Source organism: Salmo salar, chromosome ssa03, assembly GCF_905237065.1.
Source record: "Salmo salar chromosome ssa03, Ssal_v3.1, whole genome shotgun sequence".
NCBI lineage: Eukaryota > Metazoa > Chordata > Actinopteri > Salmoniformes > Salmonidae > Salmo > Salmo salar.
In genome coordinates, this window is record NC_059444.1 from 21,172,185 (window position 1) to 21,188,652 (window position 16,468).

The 16,468-nt window shown below is 46.5% G+C and overlaps 1 protein-coding gene across 1 annotated transcript in view; it reads right to left on the bottom strand.

Moving 5' to 3' along the window:
* The window catches only part of LOC106599503 (partitioning defective 3 homolog), a 248,508-nt gene that overhangs the window by 113,561 nt on the left and 118,479 nt on the right, over positions 1-16,468 (bottom strand). The window contains 3 exon segments of the mRNA XM_014190776.2: positions 1,251-1,376; positions 3,139-3,222; positions 4,288-4,385. Coding sequence (XP_014046251.2) covers positions 1,251-1,376; positions 3,139-3,222; positions 4,288-4,385 — 308 coding nt within the window.

Sequence of the window (16,468 nt, forward strand, 5' to 3'; positions counted from 1 at the left end):
AAGGGGGAGGATTTATTTTTATTAAGTAAACTATATTAGGCCTAGCCTACAGTCGTTTTCGTGCAACACTCCACAAGACATTTCCGCCCCAATTCTTTTTTGTTGTTGAATAAAACTCAGTTTAGAACTATTCTTGTAGACCAGGGTACTCAACTCTTACCCTAAGACGTCCGGAGCCTGCTGGTTTTCTGCTCTACCTGATAATTAATTGCACCCACCTGGTGTCCCAGGTCTAAATCAGTCCCTGATTAGAGGGGAACAATGAAAAAATGCAGTGGAACTGACTGAGGTCCAGAGTTGAGTTTGAGGGCTGTAGACTGTTGTTCCTGTCCCGAACTTGACTCTAGAACGTCACTCCCATTCCTCCCAGAATCCCGTGGGAATCCTGTTCAACCTCTAGGCTACACTATAACCATAGGTTATTGTGAGTGTGTGAGCAAGGGTGCACACAAAACAAATAACAGCTGTTTTTTCACAGTACACCAGTGTTTATGCTTGTGAAAAGCACGTGCAGCCCATTTATGCTGACAAACATTATACAGAACATTACATAAAGCATGATGAGGAATGTAATGTAACCTTGTATTCAAAAGCTTTAGCTGGATTCTAGAATGGCATGCAAGCAGCATACAACACAGAACTAGAATGAATAGAATGGCCTCCCCCATTCAAGTCATTGACACCATAATGGGTGGCCTGGCAGCCATTTTGAGTGTATAAAATAGGAATGAAGCAGGAAGCCATCATTCTATTTCTATGTAACAGTATCTGCAGCAGAGAACAATGGGAGGCAGCAGCAGTTAGCTAGGCTGTTAGGATCTGCTCAGACTGAGGAGCTGAGGGAGAGAGACAGATCAAGGTGGGGGATGCCCTGAAAGTCAGAAGCCAAGCAAGTTTAGCAGAAGTAGGTTTGACCTAGGAGTCAAATAGGGAGATGTTAGCATCCAGTAGCAACAGATGGAGCTGCTAGATACATAGAGGTATTGAAAGGATTGCAAGTATGGAGAGGACAGCGGCTGAGAGGAATGGCAGGCAGCCTCCATTTTACCAAGATCCTACAGCAGGATAGACCTAGGAATCATCAAACAGGAATGGGGTTAGCTTAGCAACAGAAAGTAGCAGCAGCAGAGGCCATGCTTTGGTTAGAAGACATGGCAGTAGAGAGGAAGGGAGAGGAGCAGGGGAGGGCTGGCAGGGAGCGGAGGGGGCTCAGGACTGGTGGTCCCGGTTGGTAGGTACAGGCGTCTTACTGTTCGAAGCGGATGTTTCGCAGGTCTCCATTATTAATGCGTACGATGCAGTCATTCTCCTGGAACAGACTATGTTGCTCAGCCTTGCCTCCCCTCTCCAGGCGCTTGACCAACAAGCCAAGAGTCCTGGAAACATTCAGAAGCAGACGTTGGTGTAATACGGCTGGAAGCTGTGGAAGAGGCCTTAGGGTTCAATATGGCTGTTGGGGTAGACAGAGCAGGCCTGGAAAGGGGAGGACTACTGAAGCTCCAGCAAACACCTAGGCGCTACATGAATAAGGTGTGTCGCAAATGGCACTCTATTCCCCATGTAGTGCACTATATAGGGAATAGGGTGCCATTTTGGATACATGCATAGGCTCATAACTGAGAGATAAGCAATATGTCCTCCATGTCATCTGCATCCTTACTTAGTTCACAGGCTAACACTGATTGGTATGGTTTTAATTCATGGCAAAGTGAATGTGAGATATGAGACACTTGTGTTTGTCATGGCTAGATTCCCAACGTGGCCACATTCCATTCTGGCCACCTAGTCATCCCCCTCATTCCTAATCGGCATGTCACTCCTCATCTCTCCACCTGATAGCTGATGTGTGGTGAGCGTTCTGGCACAGAAATGGAGGCCGTGCATCACTGAGGTGGGTGCTACACATTGGGGGTGGATGAGGTGAGATTCCCCCTACTATGTAAAGCGCTTTGAGTACCTCAGTTGGTAGAAAAGCTTTACATAAATTCAAATCATTTATTATTAAGTTGGTGGCGTTACGTTTGTCAGTAGTAATTTGTGGCTAGATGAAAGTGTCTGTCTTCCAAAACAGCATAGGTCTAGTTTCTGTAGCTAGGTGTGCCCGTTCTCTCTACCTGAATGCGAAGAGTCGCTCCTGACTGAGCTGCCTTATGCAAAACAAATAAAGACCGTTAGCATTCTGACAGAGAAAACGGTTAAATCTACAGTGACATGTAGGAATTAGAGAAATGCTGCTCCATCACATTTGAGTTTGGGAAGCCTTCAGCTGTGACGGCTGTCAGAGAAAGCAGTAATCCTCCATACAGTAGCAAGACGCCTCAGGCTTCCTGACTGGTACACAATGCTGACTTGACTGAAATACAGAGTAGGTCATCCAAAATCATACAAATTACCATGTTCACAGGTATGTTTAAACAGACGCATTATACCAAAATCCCCAAGTTTTCCAGAACTTCTGGTTGGAAGTTCCTCTGAATCAGTAGCGAATAAGCTAGCCTGGGTACCTGTGTTTGTGCCATCATGCCAATCCTTGCCACACCTTGTCATGTTTGGCATGACAAGGAGTTGACATGACAGCACAATCAGATCTGGGACCAGGCTAGGAATTGTAAACCTAGCTCTGTGCTAGTGGACATATGTGAAAGAGCTGGACCATTAAATCAATGATTCCATTACATCTTCTAACGGAGACGTGTGTGGACTGTAAATGTGTATATGGACTGCTGAGTACAACCTTTACATCGTGTAAATACTTCAGACAGGAGTGACGGAGGAACGTGACAGTCACCTGCAAGCACTGAACAATCATGATTGATCACTGTAAACTAGCTAATCGCTTCATGATGTGAGCATGACATGCATGTTGCCTTGGTCCATGTGTAGGGGGGGTGTGTGAGTGTTTGTTTTACTGGGTCACATGAGGATGCAGGTGCCATAGCAGACTAAGCTCTCTCCCCCCTCCCAGTCTCTCTCTCCCCCCTCCCAGTCTCTCTCTCTCTCCCCCCTCCCAGTCTCTCTCTCTCTCCCCCCTCCCAGTCTCTCTCTCCCCCCTCCTTAATCGTGGCAGTGTTATGGCTGCGTAGCGTAAGCAGCCTAATGCCTGTCTATCCAGTGGTGGCTGTAGTGGGAGGGCTTTACCTGCGGTCCTGGGCACTGAAAGGCACTACATGGATCCCCAAGGGCCCGCCGTCATTGGACACTTCTACCAGCTTTACAATGTCACTGTGAGACAATGATGGAGGGGGGGTGGGGTGGGTGGGGGGTGAAATCACGTAGAAATCAGGAAGGGGAGATAAACAACAACAAATAGAGCAGGCAGAAATAAATAAACCACTAGGGATGAGCATTACGCCAGGTTTTGGCTTCTCCCAACATCCAAGGTGACAGAAACGCATTATTCAGAAACCAGTTCTAAGGAGTGTCAAGGGAGGTTTCCATAAATACTATGTATACATATCATATCTTATGTCTAGACAGTCAGATAGTCTATCACATAGAATTTTTAGAGCGAAATCTGAGACAAGTAAACTGTATCAAATTCCTTAAATTAAATAGTGTTGTACTTGTATTCTTCGACCTCTAACCCCTTGAGTTTCCATAGATTGGTGCTTAGTAGTCGTGTTTCTATTACCTTTAGGATAAAGGTTATATGCATAAAAACACAGTTGTATTCTATTGGGAGGTGAGGACTCCTTCCTTATTGGGTGAAATAATATCAATAACATACTGTACCTGAAGATTAGACTGATGGCATGCAAGAGATGACAGTTAGAAAACAAGAGTGTTATTACTATCACCATGACAATGGATCAATACATGGTACCTTTTATGGTTATGACGACATTTGGTTTATGCTCGAGTTCCTTAAAAGAACATTAGCCAGGGGTTTAAAAAGATTTTCTCCAAACCTGTGGAATGCAATATTTCTTGGCCTAAATCTAAGAAGACTCTTTAAAATAAATGATTACATGGAGAATATAATATAATATCAGAAGTGTTAGGTTCAGCTTAGAGGTAGGTAGTTAACTGGTACTTATTCTCCTGCTACAGATGAATGTTATTCCTGTACTGGTTAGGGATCAACGTCAGGTGATCAGAGAGGTAGTTACGTTGAGACAGAAGCTCTGGTTGAATCCCAAACGACACCCTATTCCCTATATAGTGCACTACTTCTGACCAGGATCCACAAGGCTCTGGTCAAAAGTAGTGCACTATAAAGGGAAAAGGGTGCCACTTGGGACGTAGTCCTCTATCTGTAATTGGACGACCCTTTCAGAGACGACTTACTCCAGTGACCTCACAGGGGTGTGGGCCATACAGGAGTCAGCTCGGCCAACCGGCTCGATCCTGCCGTTCTCCTCCTCCTCCCCATGCCCCCCCTCCTCCTGCAAAGCAAGACAACAACCATAGAATTACTATAGTGACTTCTAGGATCTCTGACTGCAACATGGGCATCTTATAAAACCAAGCCTCCTGAGTCGCACAGACATTGAAAGACGGTCCATTCCACACTGGCTGAAATGAGTCACACGGTTTAAATTATTCACAAAGAAAATGGTAAGCAGACAACATGACATAAGACATGTAACCTACATATGAGCACCCATTACAGCCTATGCCACTATTACAACCTGAAAAAATGTCCAGGACTGATTTCTATTGTGAGAGGGCGAGAGAGTGCGAGAACAAGGAGTAAGAGAGAGAAAGAGAGAGGGTGAACCAGACAGGGTCATTAAAATTTCACGGTGATACTGGAGAAGGCAGAGGAGCCGCGGCAACGGCAGCAACAGCTCGCCTCATCAGTATGAAAATGAACCCATCGCCGCAGTTTCCTGTACGGTTGCCATGACAGTGCACTGTTTGCTGCTGCGGAGGGGGACGTACAGTGGAGGGCTGCAGTACACCGGTAATCCAGTCCTGTTTGTCTCCTTCCCAACAGGATCACAGTGGCTACAGAGCACGTCTCATAGGGATCGCGTCCTGTACTTAACAGAAGTCATGGGTTGTGAATGGGATTCTAAACAAGATTAAAACGGTTTGGGACACTGTGGGTTACACGTACATGACAATTCCTGCATGGTGTAGACATAGAAAGGGAGATATTTATGAAAAGGTCATGAAAAATACAATCTTCACGTTCTATTCCCCAAGACAACACTATCACCCTTTGAAGAGCATGTGAATCCCATTCATCACTACAGATTCAGGAGGAAAGTTACTCACATTTCAATAGTAGCTTCTAAAGACTTTTGTTTTATTCATTGAGTGACAATTCCATTTTCCTGAATTGCATAGTGGGGTTCGACTTGGCTCTCCAACATCACAGTCTGAGTCCCAAATGGTCCCCTATTCCTTTTATAGTGCACTAATTTAGACCAGCGCCGGCTGGACCCCGGTCAAAAGAAAGTGCACTATAAAGGGAATAGGGTGCCATTTGGGATGTAACAGTGTATCTCCCCCAGGCAAGGCGCAGGGAGACTGAGGTGACAGAAAATGTTGAGGGGACAGTGGCAGTTTTCCATCAGTAAACTACTGGCTCGGGGCAATAGGGCCTCATGACAAACACAAACTGCCTCTTCTAGCTCATGCTGGTTTGGAGTGACTTGAGTGAATCAAATGGTTTTGTTTGCACTAAAACACATTCAATAATGCCCCTACAACACAGCCAGCTACAGTACAAGATGTGCTTTGAAGATCTCACATTTGATTAATTCATCAACAACAAAATAACTGTTCAAAAGTCACTTCAATGCACTATGGCACTCCCCCTCCTGTGACATCAGGATGTATACATCCTCCCACTCTAACCAAGTGGTTAGATCATCACATCTACAATTCAGGGCTGGGCTTGGAGTTACTGGCTACTGGGAAGACAGGCTACAGACGGGTAGGTAGGGCAGGCAGTGGCCGAAATGGCACCCTATTCCCTTTATAGTGCACTGCTTTAGACAGGGCCCCTAGTGCTCTAGTTAAAAGTAGCGCACTGTATAGGGAATAGGGTGCCATTTGAGAAAGCCACAGGACATATTTTATTTTTCAGCTGAGTCATTGTTTCCTCATCTTAGTGCGAGCGTCTTGGCCACAATGGCACTCGGGCCTGTGGGCTCATTACATTTTAATAGTAAAATCCATCTCAGTGTGAATGAAGTGGACCGTGTAGCAGACGGCCAAAGTGCACTTTAATGAAGTGTGCTCCCGCTGGAAATGGACAGCCGATTGTTTACGGACACAAGAAAGAAACACAACACCCATACATTACCTACAGGAAAGACTAATACATGGAATAAACGTGGAACTTGGACATATGCTCGAAGCCAAGGTGACTATCCTGAATGTCCTTTATACTTATCCCCACTACATCTCCTGTCCAGAGTCACATATGTCCATCCTGCCTCGCTGCCATGTTTTCATAACAGGAGGAAACACTGGGCGAGCACAATGCTCCTCGTCCACAATCGGATTCTTGACAGAGACACAGCGGACAAACAGGTCCTGGGTCAGTGGCTGGGTGACCCCTCTCAGGAAACCCCTCAAGGCTTGATTTGCTTCATTTCTGGGAAAATGTGATATGTATACACAGTCCCAGGTGTCCACAGGATAATATAGGAGCCCTATACCACGTCATTCAACTACACCTACCACGTCTTTCAACTACCACGTCTTTCCACTACCACGTCTTTCAACTACACGCTACCACGTCATTCAACTACACCTACCACGTCATTCAACTTACACCTACCACGCCGTTCAACTACACCTACCACGCCGTTCAACTACACCTACCACGTCGTTCAACTACCACGCCATTCAACTACACCTACCACGTCATTCAACTACCACGTCTTCCAACTACACCTACCACGTCTTCCAACTACCACGTCATTCCACTACCACGTCATTCCACTACCACGTCATTCCACTACCACGTCATTCAACTACCACGTCACTCAACTACCACGTCATTCAACTACCACGTCATTCAACTACCACGTCATTCAACTACCACGTCATTCAACCCCACCTACCACGTCATTCAACCCCTACCTACCACGTCATTCAACCCCACCTACCACGTCATTCAACCCCACCTACCACGTCATTCAACCCCACCTACCACGTCATTCAACCCCACCTACCACGTCATTCAACCTCACCTACCACGTCATTCAACCCTCACCTACCATGTCTTTCAACTACCACGTCATTCAACTACACCTACCACGTCATTCAATTATTCTCATAAACGGTCTCAGAATTGAGAGGGGAGAGATTTAAGATAGGCAGTCTAAGTGTAGTAGGACTGTCAGTGTCAACTCAAGTCATTGCGATTATCTGAGATGGGCCTCATTGTTGCTGCTTTGTTAAGAGGCTCTTACAAGTATGCAAGGCAACATACCAAACTGTTGACTACTAGCTAGCTAGGCATATAAACACTTTCCTGGTGGATGGTTGAAACTGCTGAGGTTGACAGGACGATGCCCCCCTCACCCAGTCTGAGGTAGAGTGTAAAGCAAAGGACTGCCTGGTGTACTGTCTGCATATATAACAGGCAATGAGAGTGGAGAGAGGACCAGCCAAAAGATAAAACACCCAGCTAAGCCTTTTTCAGAGCAACAGCAGCAGAGCAATAACAATACGGAGGCGCAAAATTAGATTTACTGTCTCTACTCTGAAAATTACAATGAGCTTTGTCGGTAAATCCACTTAATTCACAAGCATCCATTTCAGATATCCATATGATCACCGACGGAGCAAGGGGAGAGGAGGGACGGAGTAGATACCAACATGACACACCGGATATGAATCTGCATAGCAATACCCCCTGTATATAGCTTCACTATTGTTATTTTATTGTGATACTTATTTTAAATGTTTTACTTTTTACTTTAGCTTATTTAGTCAATATTTTCTTAACTCTATTTTCTTAAAATGGCATTGTTGGTTAAGGGCTTGTAAAAGTAAGCATTTCACGCTATTCGGAGCATGTGACAAATACAATTTGATTTTAAATGCTGTTTTAATGGGCGTAGAAAGTAGAGAACACTGCAACGAGAGAAAGACGACATGCAAGTGTTCCTTGTAGAGAGAGCTCGTTTATACATGAACCCAGCTTAACGGTTTCCTCTGACAGACAGACTACCACAAGACAGCCCCTGCTATAGTATACTCTCCTTCCCTGATAACTGCACTGCTTATTTTTACAACAATCACACAAATTCCTCCTGAATTGACATAGGTGCTGGTCCAACACATATCAGTGGTTTATGTTGTGTTTGGGGGGTACAGGACACAGTGTAACTGGAAACATATGAGACATGAGGCACTGCAGGAGCTGGAATACACACACACACGTCACGCACGCACGGCGCGAGCACACACACACACAACGGCGCGAGCACACACACACACGGCGCGAGCACACAAACCGCACACAAGCAGTCTGGTACGGTACTAATGAGTCTGAGCAGAAGGAAGGTGGGATCCTTCAGATGAGCTTCTTGATCATCTCTGAAAGTTGGGTGGGATCACACACACACACATATTTGTATTTGTTAAGGCTGTTATACAATACATTCACAACACATTAAGTGCGTGCCCTCAGGCCCCTACTCTACAACACAAAATACGTGTACGTGTGTGTATGTTATCGTCTGTGTGTTTGTGTTGCTTGACAGTCCCCACTGTTCCATAAAGTATATTTTATCTATTTTTAACCGCTGGCATGAGTTACTTGATGTGGAATAGAGTTCCAAATAATCATGGCTCTGTGTAGTTATATATGCGCAGTACAAATAAATACCATAATCATGTGTTTACATTTGGAGCTGTATTGATTTAGGCCTGACTAAATGTAGTATTGCATTGTTTCCACCTGTTAATGTGTGAATTCCAGAAGTGATTACGGTCTCCGAGTCCGCTGTGCCTCCGTCCCAAATGGCACACTATTCTGTATTTAGTGCACAAATTTTGACCAGGCCTGTAGGGTTCTATGTAAAAGAAGTAAACAATAAAGGGATTAGGGTGCCATTTGGGTGCCATACAGTGTCTTTACTGTGACACGCTGGGGGGGTAATGAAGCTGGTGTGAGACTGTTTGCATGGAGGGAGCCATTTCTCACTCCAATGAGCACATCGAACACACTGACAACACCAAACAGGAATTAACAGGCTTGTGTGTGCCAGCCAAGGTGAGGATGAAACTGAGAACAATGAATGCATAGTTTCCCACAATGGAGAGGAGGAATAAATGTATGTAAGTAGAATACACACACTACACTGAGGTGACAATAGAACAGGGTTCCCCAACTGGCGGCCCGTGGGACTTTATTTGGCCCAAGTTCGTTTTTTTTCTCCAAATATTCATTGTTGGACATACAATTCCGTAAAAACACCAGGAAATCAGCTCCAAGTGACTTAAATTGAAGAAATCTGTTGCCAAGTAACCCCACGGACATTAGACACACGCATGATCATATACAAATGTAAACAAGGTTTGAAACTATGTTTTAGTCAAACATATGTTTGGGCTTCTTATGGTCAATTTACAGTCTACAAATGATTTGTAATTATGTTCCAGCCCCCCGACAATCCGCTCAAGAAAGAAATTGTCCCGTGGCTGAATCTAGCTGATCTCTGCAACAGAAATTGCCCCTGCATGTTTAAGAAATTAATCTACAGGTTAGCCATAAAGCAGCGAAGGTCACTTCAGTGTTAGTTGGTTAACATAAAGCACTTGCTAAAGGTCGATTGCAGTGGTATATCAGAGTAACATTGTGTTACAGGCAGGAACAAGCTCCCGAGTGGCGCAGCGGTCTAAGGCACTGCATCTCAGTTCTAGAGGCGTCCCTACAGACCCTGGTTCCATCCAGGCTGTATCACAACTGGCCGTGATTGGGAGTCCCATAAGGAGGCGCACAATTGGCCCAGCATCGTCCGGGTTAGGCCGTCATTGTAAATAAGAATTTGTTCTTAACTGACTTGTTAAATAAAATGTTACATAAAACAAAAATGTCAGGTTAATAAGAGACCTACATAAATGGTGACAACTGAAAGCTGGGGGGGATCGCAAGAAAGAAAAAGCAAACACATTTTCACAAGAGGCCTATTACCCACACAACTAGTCCTGTGAGACGGCAGTCTTGGAGCGAGCAGGGAAGAACATGGCAGTCTATGAGCGAGCAGGGAAGGTACATGGCAGTCTGAGCGAGCAGGGAAGACACATGGCAGTCTATGAGCTAGCAGGGAAGACACATGGCAGTCTATGAGCGAGCAGGGAAGACACATGGCAGTCTATGAGCGAGCAGGGAAGACACATGGCAGTCTATGAGCGAGCAGGGAAGACACATGGCAGTCTATGAGCGAGCAGGGAAGACACATGGCAGTCTATGAGCGAGCAGGGAAGACACATGGCAGTCTATGAGCGAGCAGGGAAGACACATGGCAGTCTATGAGCGAGCAGGGAAGACACATGGCAGTCTATGAGCGAGCAGGGAAGACACATGGCAGTCTATGAGCGAGCAGGGAAGACACATGGCAGTCTATGAGCGAGCAGGGAAGACACATGGCAGTCTATGAGCTAGCAGGGAAGGTACATGGCGGTCTATGAGCTAGCAGGGAAGGTACATGGCAGTCTATGAGCGAGCAGGGAAGACACATGGCAGTCTATGAGCTAGCAGGGAAGACACATGGCAGTCTGAGCTAGCAGGGAAGGTACATGGCAGTCTGAGCTAGCAGGGAAGGTACATGGCAGTCTGAGCTAGCAGGGAAGGTACATGGAAGTCTGAGCTAGCAGGGAAGGTACATGGCAGTCTGAGCTAGCAGGGAAGGTACATGGCAGTCTGAGCTAGCAGGGAAGGTACATGGCAGTCTGAGCTAGCAGGGAAGGCACATGGCAGTCTGAGCTAGCAGGGAAGGCACATGGCAGTCTGAGCTAGCAGGGAAGGTACATGGCAGTCTGAGCTAGCAGGGAAGGTACATGGCAGTCTGAGCTAGCAGGGAAGGTACATGGCAGTCTGAGCTAGCAGGGAAGATACATGGAAGTCTGAGCTAGCAGGGAAGACACATGGCAGTCTATGAGCTAGCAGGGAAGACACATGGCAGTCTATGAGCTAGCAGGGAAGACACATGGCAGTCTGAGCTAGCAGGGAAGACACATGGCAGTCTGAGCTAGCAGGGAAGACACATGGCAGTCTGAGCTAGCAGGGAAGACACATGGCAGTCTGAGCTAGCAGGGAAGACACATGGCAGTCTGAGCTAGCAGGGAAGACACATGGCAGTCTGAGCTAGCAGGGAAGACACATGGCAGTCTGAGCTAGCAGGGAAGGCACATGGCAGTCTGAGCTAGCAGGGAAGGTACATGGCAGTCTGAGCTAGCAGGGAAGGTACATGGCAGTCTGAGCTAGCAGGGAAGGTACATGGCAGTCTGAGCTAGCAGGGAAGGTACATGGCAGTCTATGAGCTAGCAGGGAAGGCACATGGCAGTCATGAGCTAGCAGGGAAGACACATGGCAGTCTATGAGCTAGCAGGGAAGGTACATGGCAGTCTATGAGCTAGCAGGGAAGATACATGGCAGTCTGAGCTAGCAGGGAAGGTACATGGCAGTCTGAGCTAGCAGGGAAGGTACATGGCAGTCTGAGCTAGCAGGGAAGGTACATGGCAGTCTATGAGCTAGCAGGGAAGGTACATGGCAGTCTATGAGCTAGCAGGGAAGGTACATGGCAGTCTATGAGCTAGCAGGGAAGGTACATGGCAGTCTATGAGCTAGCAGGGAAGGTACATGGCAGTCTGAGCTAGCAGAAGATAGAAACTACAGCTTTATTCCTCATTAGAGAGAAGGCTGGTGGTGTCACTTTAATCCTAGGTTATGATAGTATGCTTAAAATGGTACCAACTGCTTTGTTTAAAAATGAAGGAATTTCACCTTTGTGACTCACCACCACTTTTCAATAGAGTTGGTTCTGTTCTGCTGTAGCATCAAACAGTCCATAAAGACTCAGAGTGCTAGGATTTAGGGTCAGACGTGCCTTTTAGAATGTAGCGAATACATAGACAGGGGGGCTCGGATCCTTGATCAGCACTCCTACTCCAAGACAATTCAGCATATGTGGCAAGGCTTCTAACGATCACAGACTACAAAAAGAAAGCCAGTCACACCGTGGACATCAATGCCGCCCTACTAGACGAGCGAAGCACCTTTTTCTCACGCTTCGAACAAAAACGACTGATCTGCCGAGGAGAGCCCCTGAAGACAACGAGGGCTACGTGCTTACGGTCTCCACGGAGAACATATGGAAGTCATTCAAGCATCTTAACCCTCGCAAGCCTGCCGGCCAAGACGGCATCCCTAGCCACGCCCTTGGAACATGTGCAGACCAGTTAGGTATTGTGATTTGGGACATTTTCAATCTCTCTCTAGCTCTGGCCGTTGTCTCCACCTGCTTCAAGATGTTTACCATCATCCCCGTGCCCAAGAATGGAAATGTAACTGTACGAGTACCGACCGTAGCACTCACTTCGGTCATCATGAAGTACTTGAAGAGGCTAGTCAAAGACCACATTACCTCCATCCTCCCTGACACGCTCCACCCTCTCCAATTCGCCTACCGCCCGACAGATCCAGACGACGCAATCGCCTACGCACTGCACACCGCCCTCAACCAGGACAAGAGGGATGCTGTTTATTGACTACACCTCTACCTTCACTACACCGTGGTGAAGGTACGACAGCAGCTCTTTAACCTCAGCAGCAGCAGCCCCCCCTCAGACATCTACCCCTCCATAGCCCTATGGGTCCTGGTCAAAAGTAGTGCACTCTAAAGGGAATAGGGTGCCATTTGGGATACAAACCAGCATTTGCGGGTTGAATTTGGGATGGATACAGATATCACTGGGCTCGTCCCGTCTGTGGGGGGGAGACAGTCTGACGACTGGTAATGCTCTTGTAAAAATGGAAATCAGAAGGACAGAACGGCAAGCACAGTTTTTATATTTGTGTTACACAGTCAGGGGCCCATACTAAGTGGTATCATGCCAGGGCACTGCATCGTGTCAAAGTGGGTATTAGTTCTAATGATCCAGATGCATTCTGGCGCTACCTTTGATAGCGCTACTCATGTGTAAAACAATGATAAAACATAAAAGGATAAAGGACATCTCTCGTTCCCCTGTTCACATTTAACAGTGTCCTGTTCTCCTGCTCTCGTTCCCCTGTTCACGTTTAACAGTGTCCTGTTCTCCTGCTCTCGTTCCCCTGTTCACATTTAACAGTGTCCTGTTCTCCTGCTCTCGTTCCCCTGTTCACATTTAACAGTGTCCTGTTCACCTGCTCTCGTTCCCCTGTTCACATTTAACAGTGTCCTGTTCACCTGCTCTCGTTCCCCTGTTCACATTTAACAGTGTCCTGTTCTCCTGCTCTCGTTCCCCTGTTCACATTTAACAGTGTCCTGTTCACCTGCTCTCGTTCCCCTGTTCACATTTAACAGTGTCCTGTTCACCTGCTCTCGTTCCCCTGTTCACATTTAACAGTGTCCTGTTCTCCTGCTCTCGTTCCCCTGTTCACATTTAACAGTGTCCTGTTCACCTGCTCTCGTTCCCCTGTTCACATTTAACAGTGTCCTGTTCACCTGCTCTCGTTCCCCTGTTCACATTTAACAGTGTCCTGTTCTCCTGCTCTCGTTCCCCTGTTCACATTTAACAGTGTCCTGTTCTCCTGCTCTCGTTCCCCTGTTCACATTTAACAGTGTCCTGTTCACCTGCTCTCGTTCCCCTGTTCACATTTAACAGTGTCCTGTTCTCCTGCTCTCGTTCCCCTGTTCACATTTAACAGTGTCCTGTTCTCCTGCTCTCGTTCCCCTGTTCACATTTAACAGTGTCCTGTTCTCCTGCTCTCGTTCCCCTGTTCACATTTAACAGTGTCCTGTTCTCCTGCTCTCGTTCCCCTGTTCACATTTAACAGTGTCCTGTTCTCCTGCTCTCGTTCCCCTGTTCACATTTAACAGTGTCCTGTTCACCTGCTCTCGTTCCCCTGTTCACATTTAACAGTGTCCTGTTCTCCTCTCATTCAGGTATTGATAATCACAAATCTGAAGAATGGTTTCTGGAAATCTTTAACCGTGTATTGATCGCTGGGGGTTTAATTAGTGTTGTAATTAGCGTGTTGTGGGGTTGAATGCCGCGACAATATGCACAATGCCTCTGGGAGGGAGAAATTCCCAGGTGTCTTTCTCAGCTAGAAGTGGACCCTGAGGGAGAGACCAGCCTTGGACCTCCCATCTCGCTCAGCAGGGGTGTCACATTAAAACAAAAGAGAACAAAGCTCACAGGGAGAGGAGAAAGATGAGACAGAACGACAGCGAGATGCTAGTACGGTCGGTGCAGCCATGGAGACCACACAGAGATGAGGGTAGGAGTGGGGAAGAGGAGCAAGCGAATGAGAGGTTCTCTGAGAGAAAAGCAAGGGTTGAGATGTAGCACGGAGGAGAGAGAGAGTATAGAGAGCGAGAGCGTAAGAAGGAAAAAGAGAGTCAGACAGAGAGAGTAACCTAGAACAAATAATACCACTCCCCCATTAAGTACTTCTCCCCAATCCTGAGGCCACAGCAGCACCTACTGGTACGGAGAAGAGCCCTGGCCTCTATGGGCGTACGGAGAAGAACTCTAGTACCTCTCTAGTATCTGTATGGGCTTATGGAGCTGTGGTCCCCAGTGGCCAAGACAAGAAGTCGACCAATCACCCTCAACTGTCTTATTAAGGCTCATACCAACACCTCCACCACTAGCTACCAGGAAGCCAGCAGCACATCCTCCTGAAGCAGCTCCATTAGCCATGATTTATGGCTCCACGGCCTAGCTTCACATGATTTATCATACTAAACCAGGTGACTGTAGGCTTCCGTTCTGCACCAGTGCCACCTGAGGGACTTCCTCATCTTTGTTGTAGTGTGCAGGACATCAGGGAGCGCTGAAGGAACCCTAGCTAGCAGTTTCTACTGCATGTAGTTAGCCAGCAGTGATGATTAACCTACTGTTTGTACGGCTGTGTGAAACAGGCTTCTCATCTCCCCTGTGGTTAACCAATGCACCGATCACTAAACCAAGTCCAACCATGACAAAGGACATGGATACACACAATGGTCTAACGGACAAGGACAAACCGGACAGAATGATGATTCAAGGTAAATCCATGGAACGGTGGTGCTATCTTTTTTCGCCTGACATGGATTGCATGTGTAACATTCATTCAGGAGCTGCGTGAAGCGTATACAGCCAGGGGCAACCAAGCACATCCATGCTAACCTCAGGCAATACTGATACAAGTGAGAATTGAGGCCTGGCCAAAGCCTATTCCTTATATTATTCATTTCTAAAGAATTCCAATTACAGCAGCGAACAAGATAAGGGAGGGTACAGGCATCTCTTCTTTCATCTGCAGGTGTGTGTGTGTGTGTGTGTGTGTGTGTGTGTGTGGGGACTGGCTGTTACTGCAATACTCCGGCCAAAGAGACAGTTCACATTGCATGATGGTGTTCAATGTCATTTTTTAATTGAATTGAAAGTCTCAGTCTCCGCTACATCTATGTTGAGCCAGACACTCACACACAAGAATGTATATGCACCAAAACTTTATAGATAGTAAGTGTATTCAAGCATATCAAAAAGTGTATTGAAGCCCTATAGGTCCTGGTCAGAAGTAGTACACTCTATAGAGAATAGGGTGTCATTTAGGACACAACCATAGTGTTTTCTCCACACTGTCATCCAAGCGATCCCCCATCAGATTGGCTGTGTGATAATCTGTCTGCTGTGAGAAGTGGTCGGTCATTACCTAGAAGTGTATTCAAGCATACAAAAACAGAGCCTACAAAGTGTTTTTTTACACACTGTCGCCCATGTAGTCCTTCAGATTGGCAAGAGAAGTGGTCATTACACCCTGCTTCTGCACTGCTAGCTGTGGCTCATTAAAACACATGACAGATTTATGAACACACACATCTCTGCGCTCTCATGTTGCCACAGCAACAGTACCTGTTGCCAGAGCGGATGAAGGCGATAACATTTCAGGATTCACATCACAAACTCAGTTTGAGTTTTCAGAGCATTCACAGAACCTCAATGACTTTCACGGAGTTCCATCACTGGACAAACAAGACATTTTTCCCAACTTTCAACATCCCTCCATCTGAAAAAATCTGAACAAGCACTTACAGCAGTGAGACAAAGCAGAGCCACTTCATGCTTCCCAAATGGCAGCCTTTTCCCTATATAGTGCACTACCTTAGACAGGGCCCATAAGGCTCTGGTCAAAAGAAGTGCACTATATAGGACATAGGGTACCATTTGTGATACAATCACTGACCCTTCACGGTGATGGCTACAGCCCTATACAATACAGACAACATCTGTTGGGAGATGCCTCTCCAATTCAGTCTGATTAATGGAGTGACTAAATCTTTCATGGCTCCACATGTCC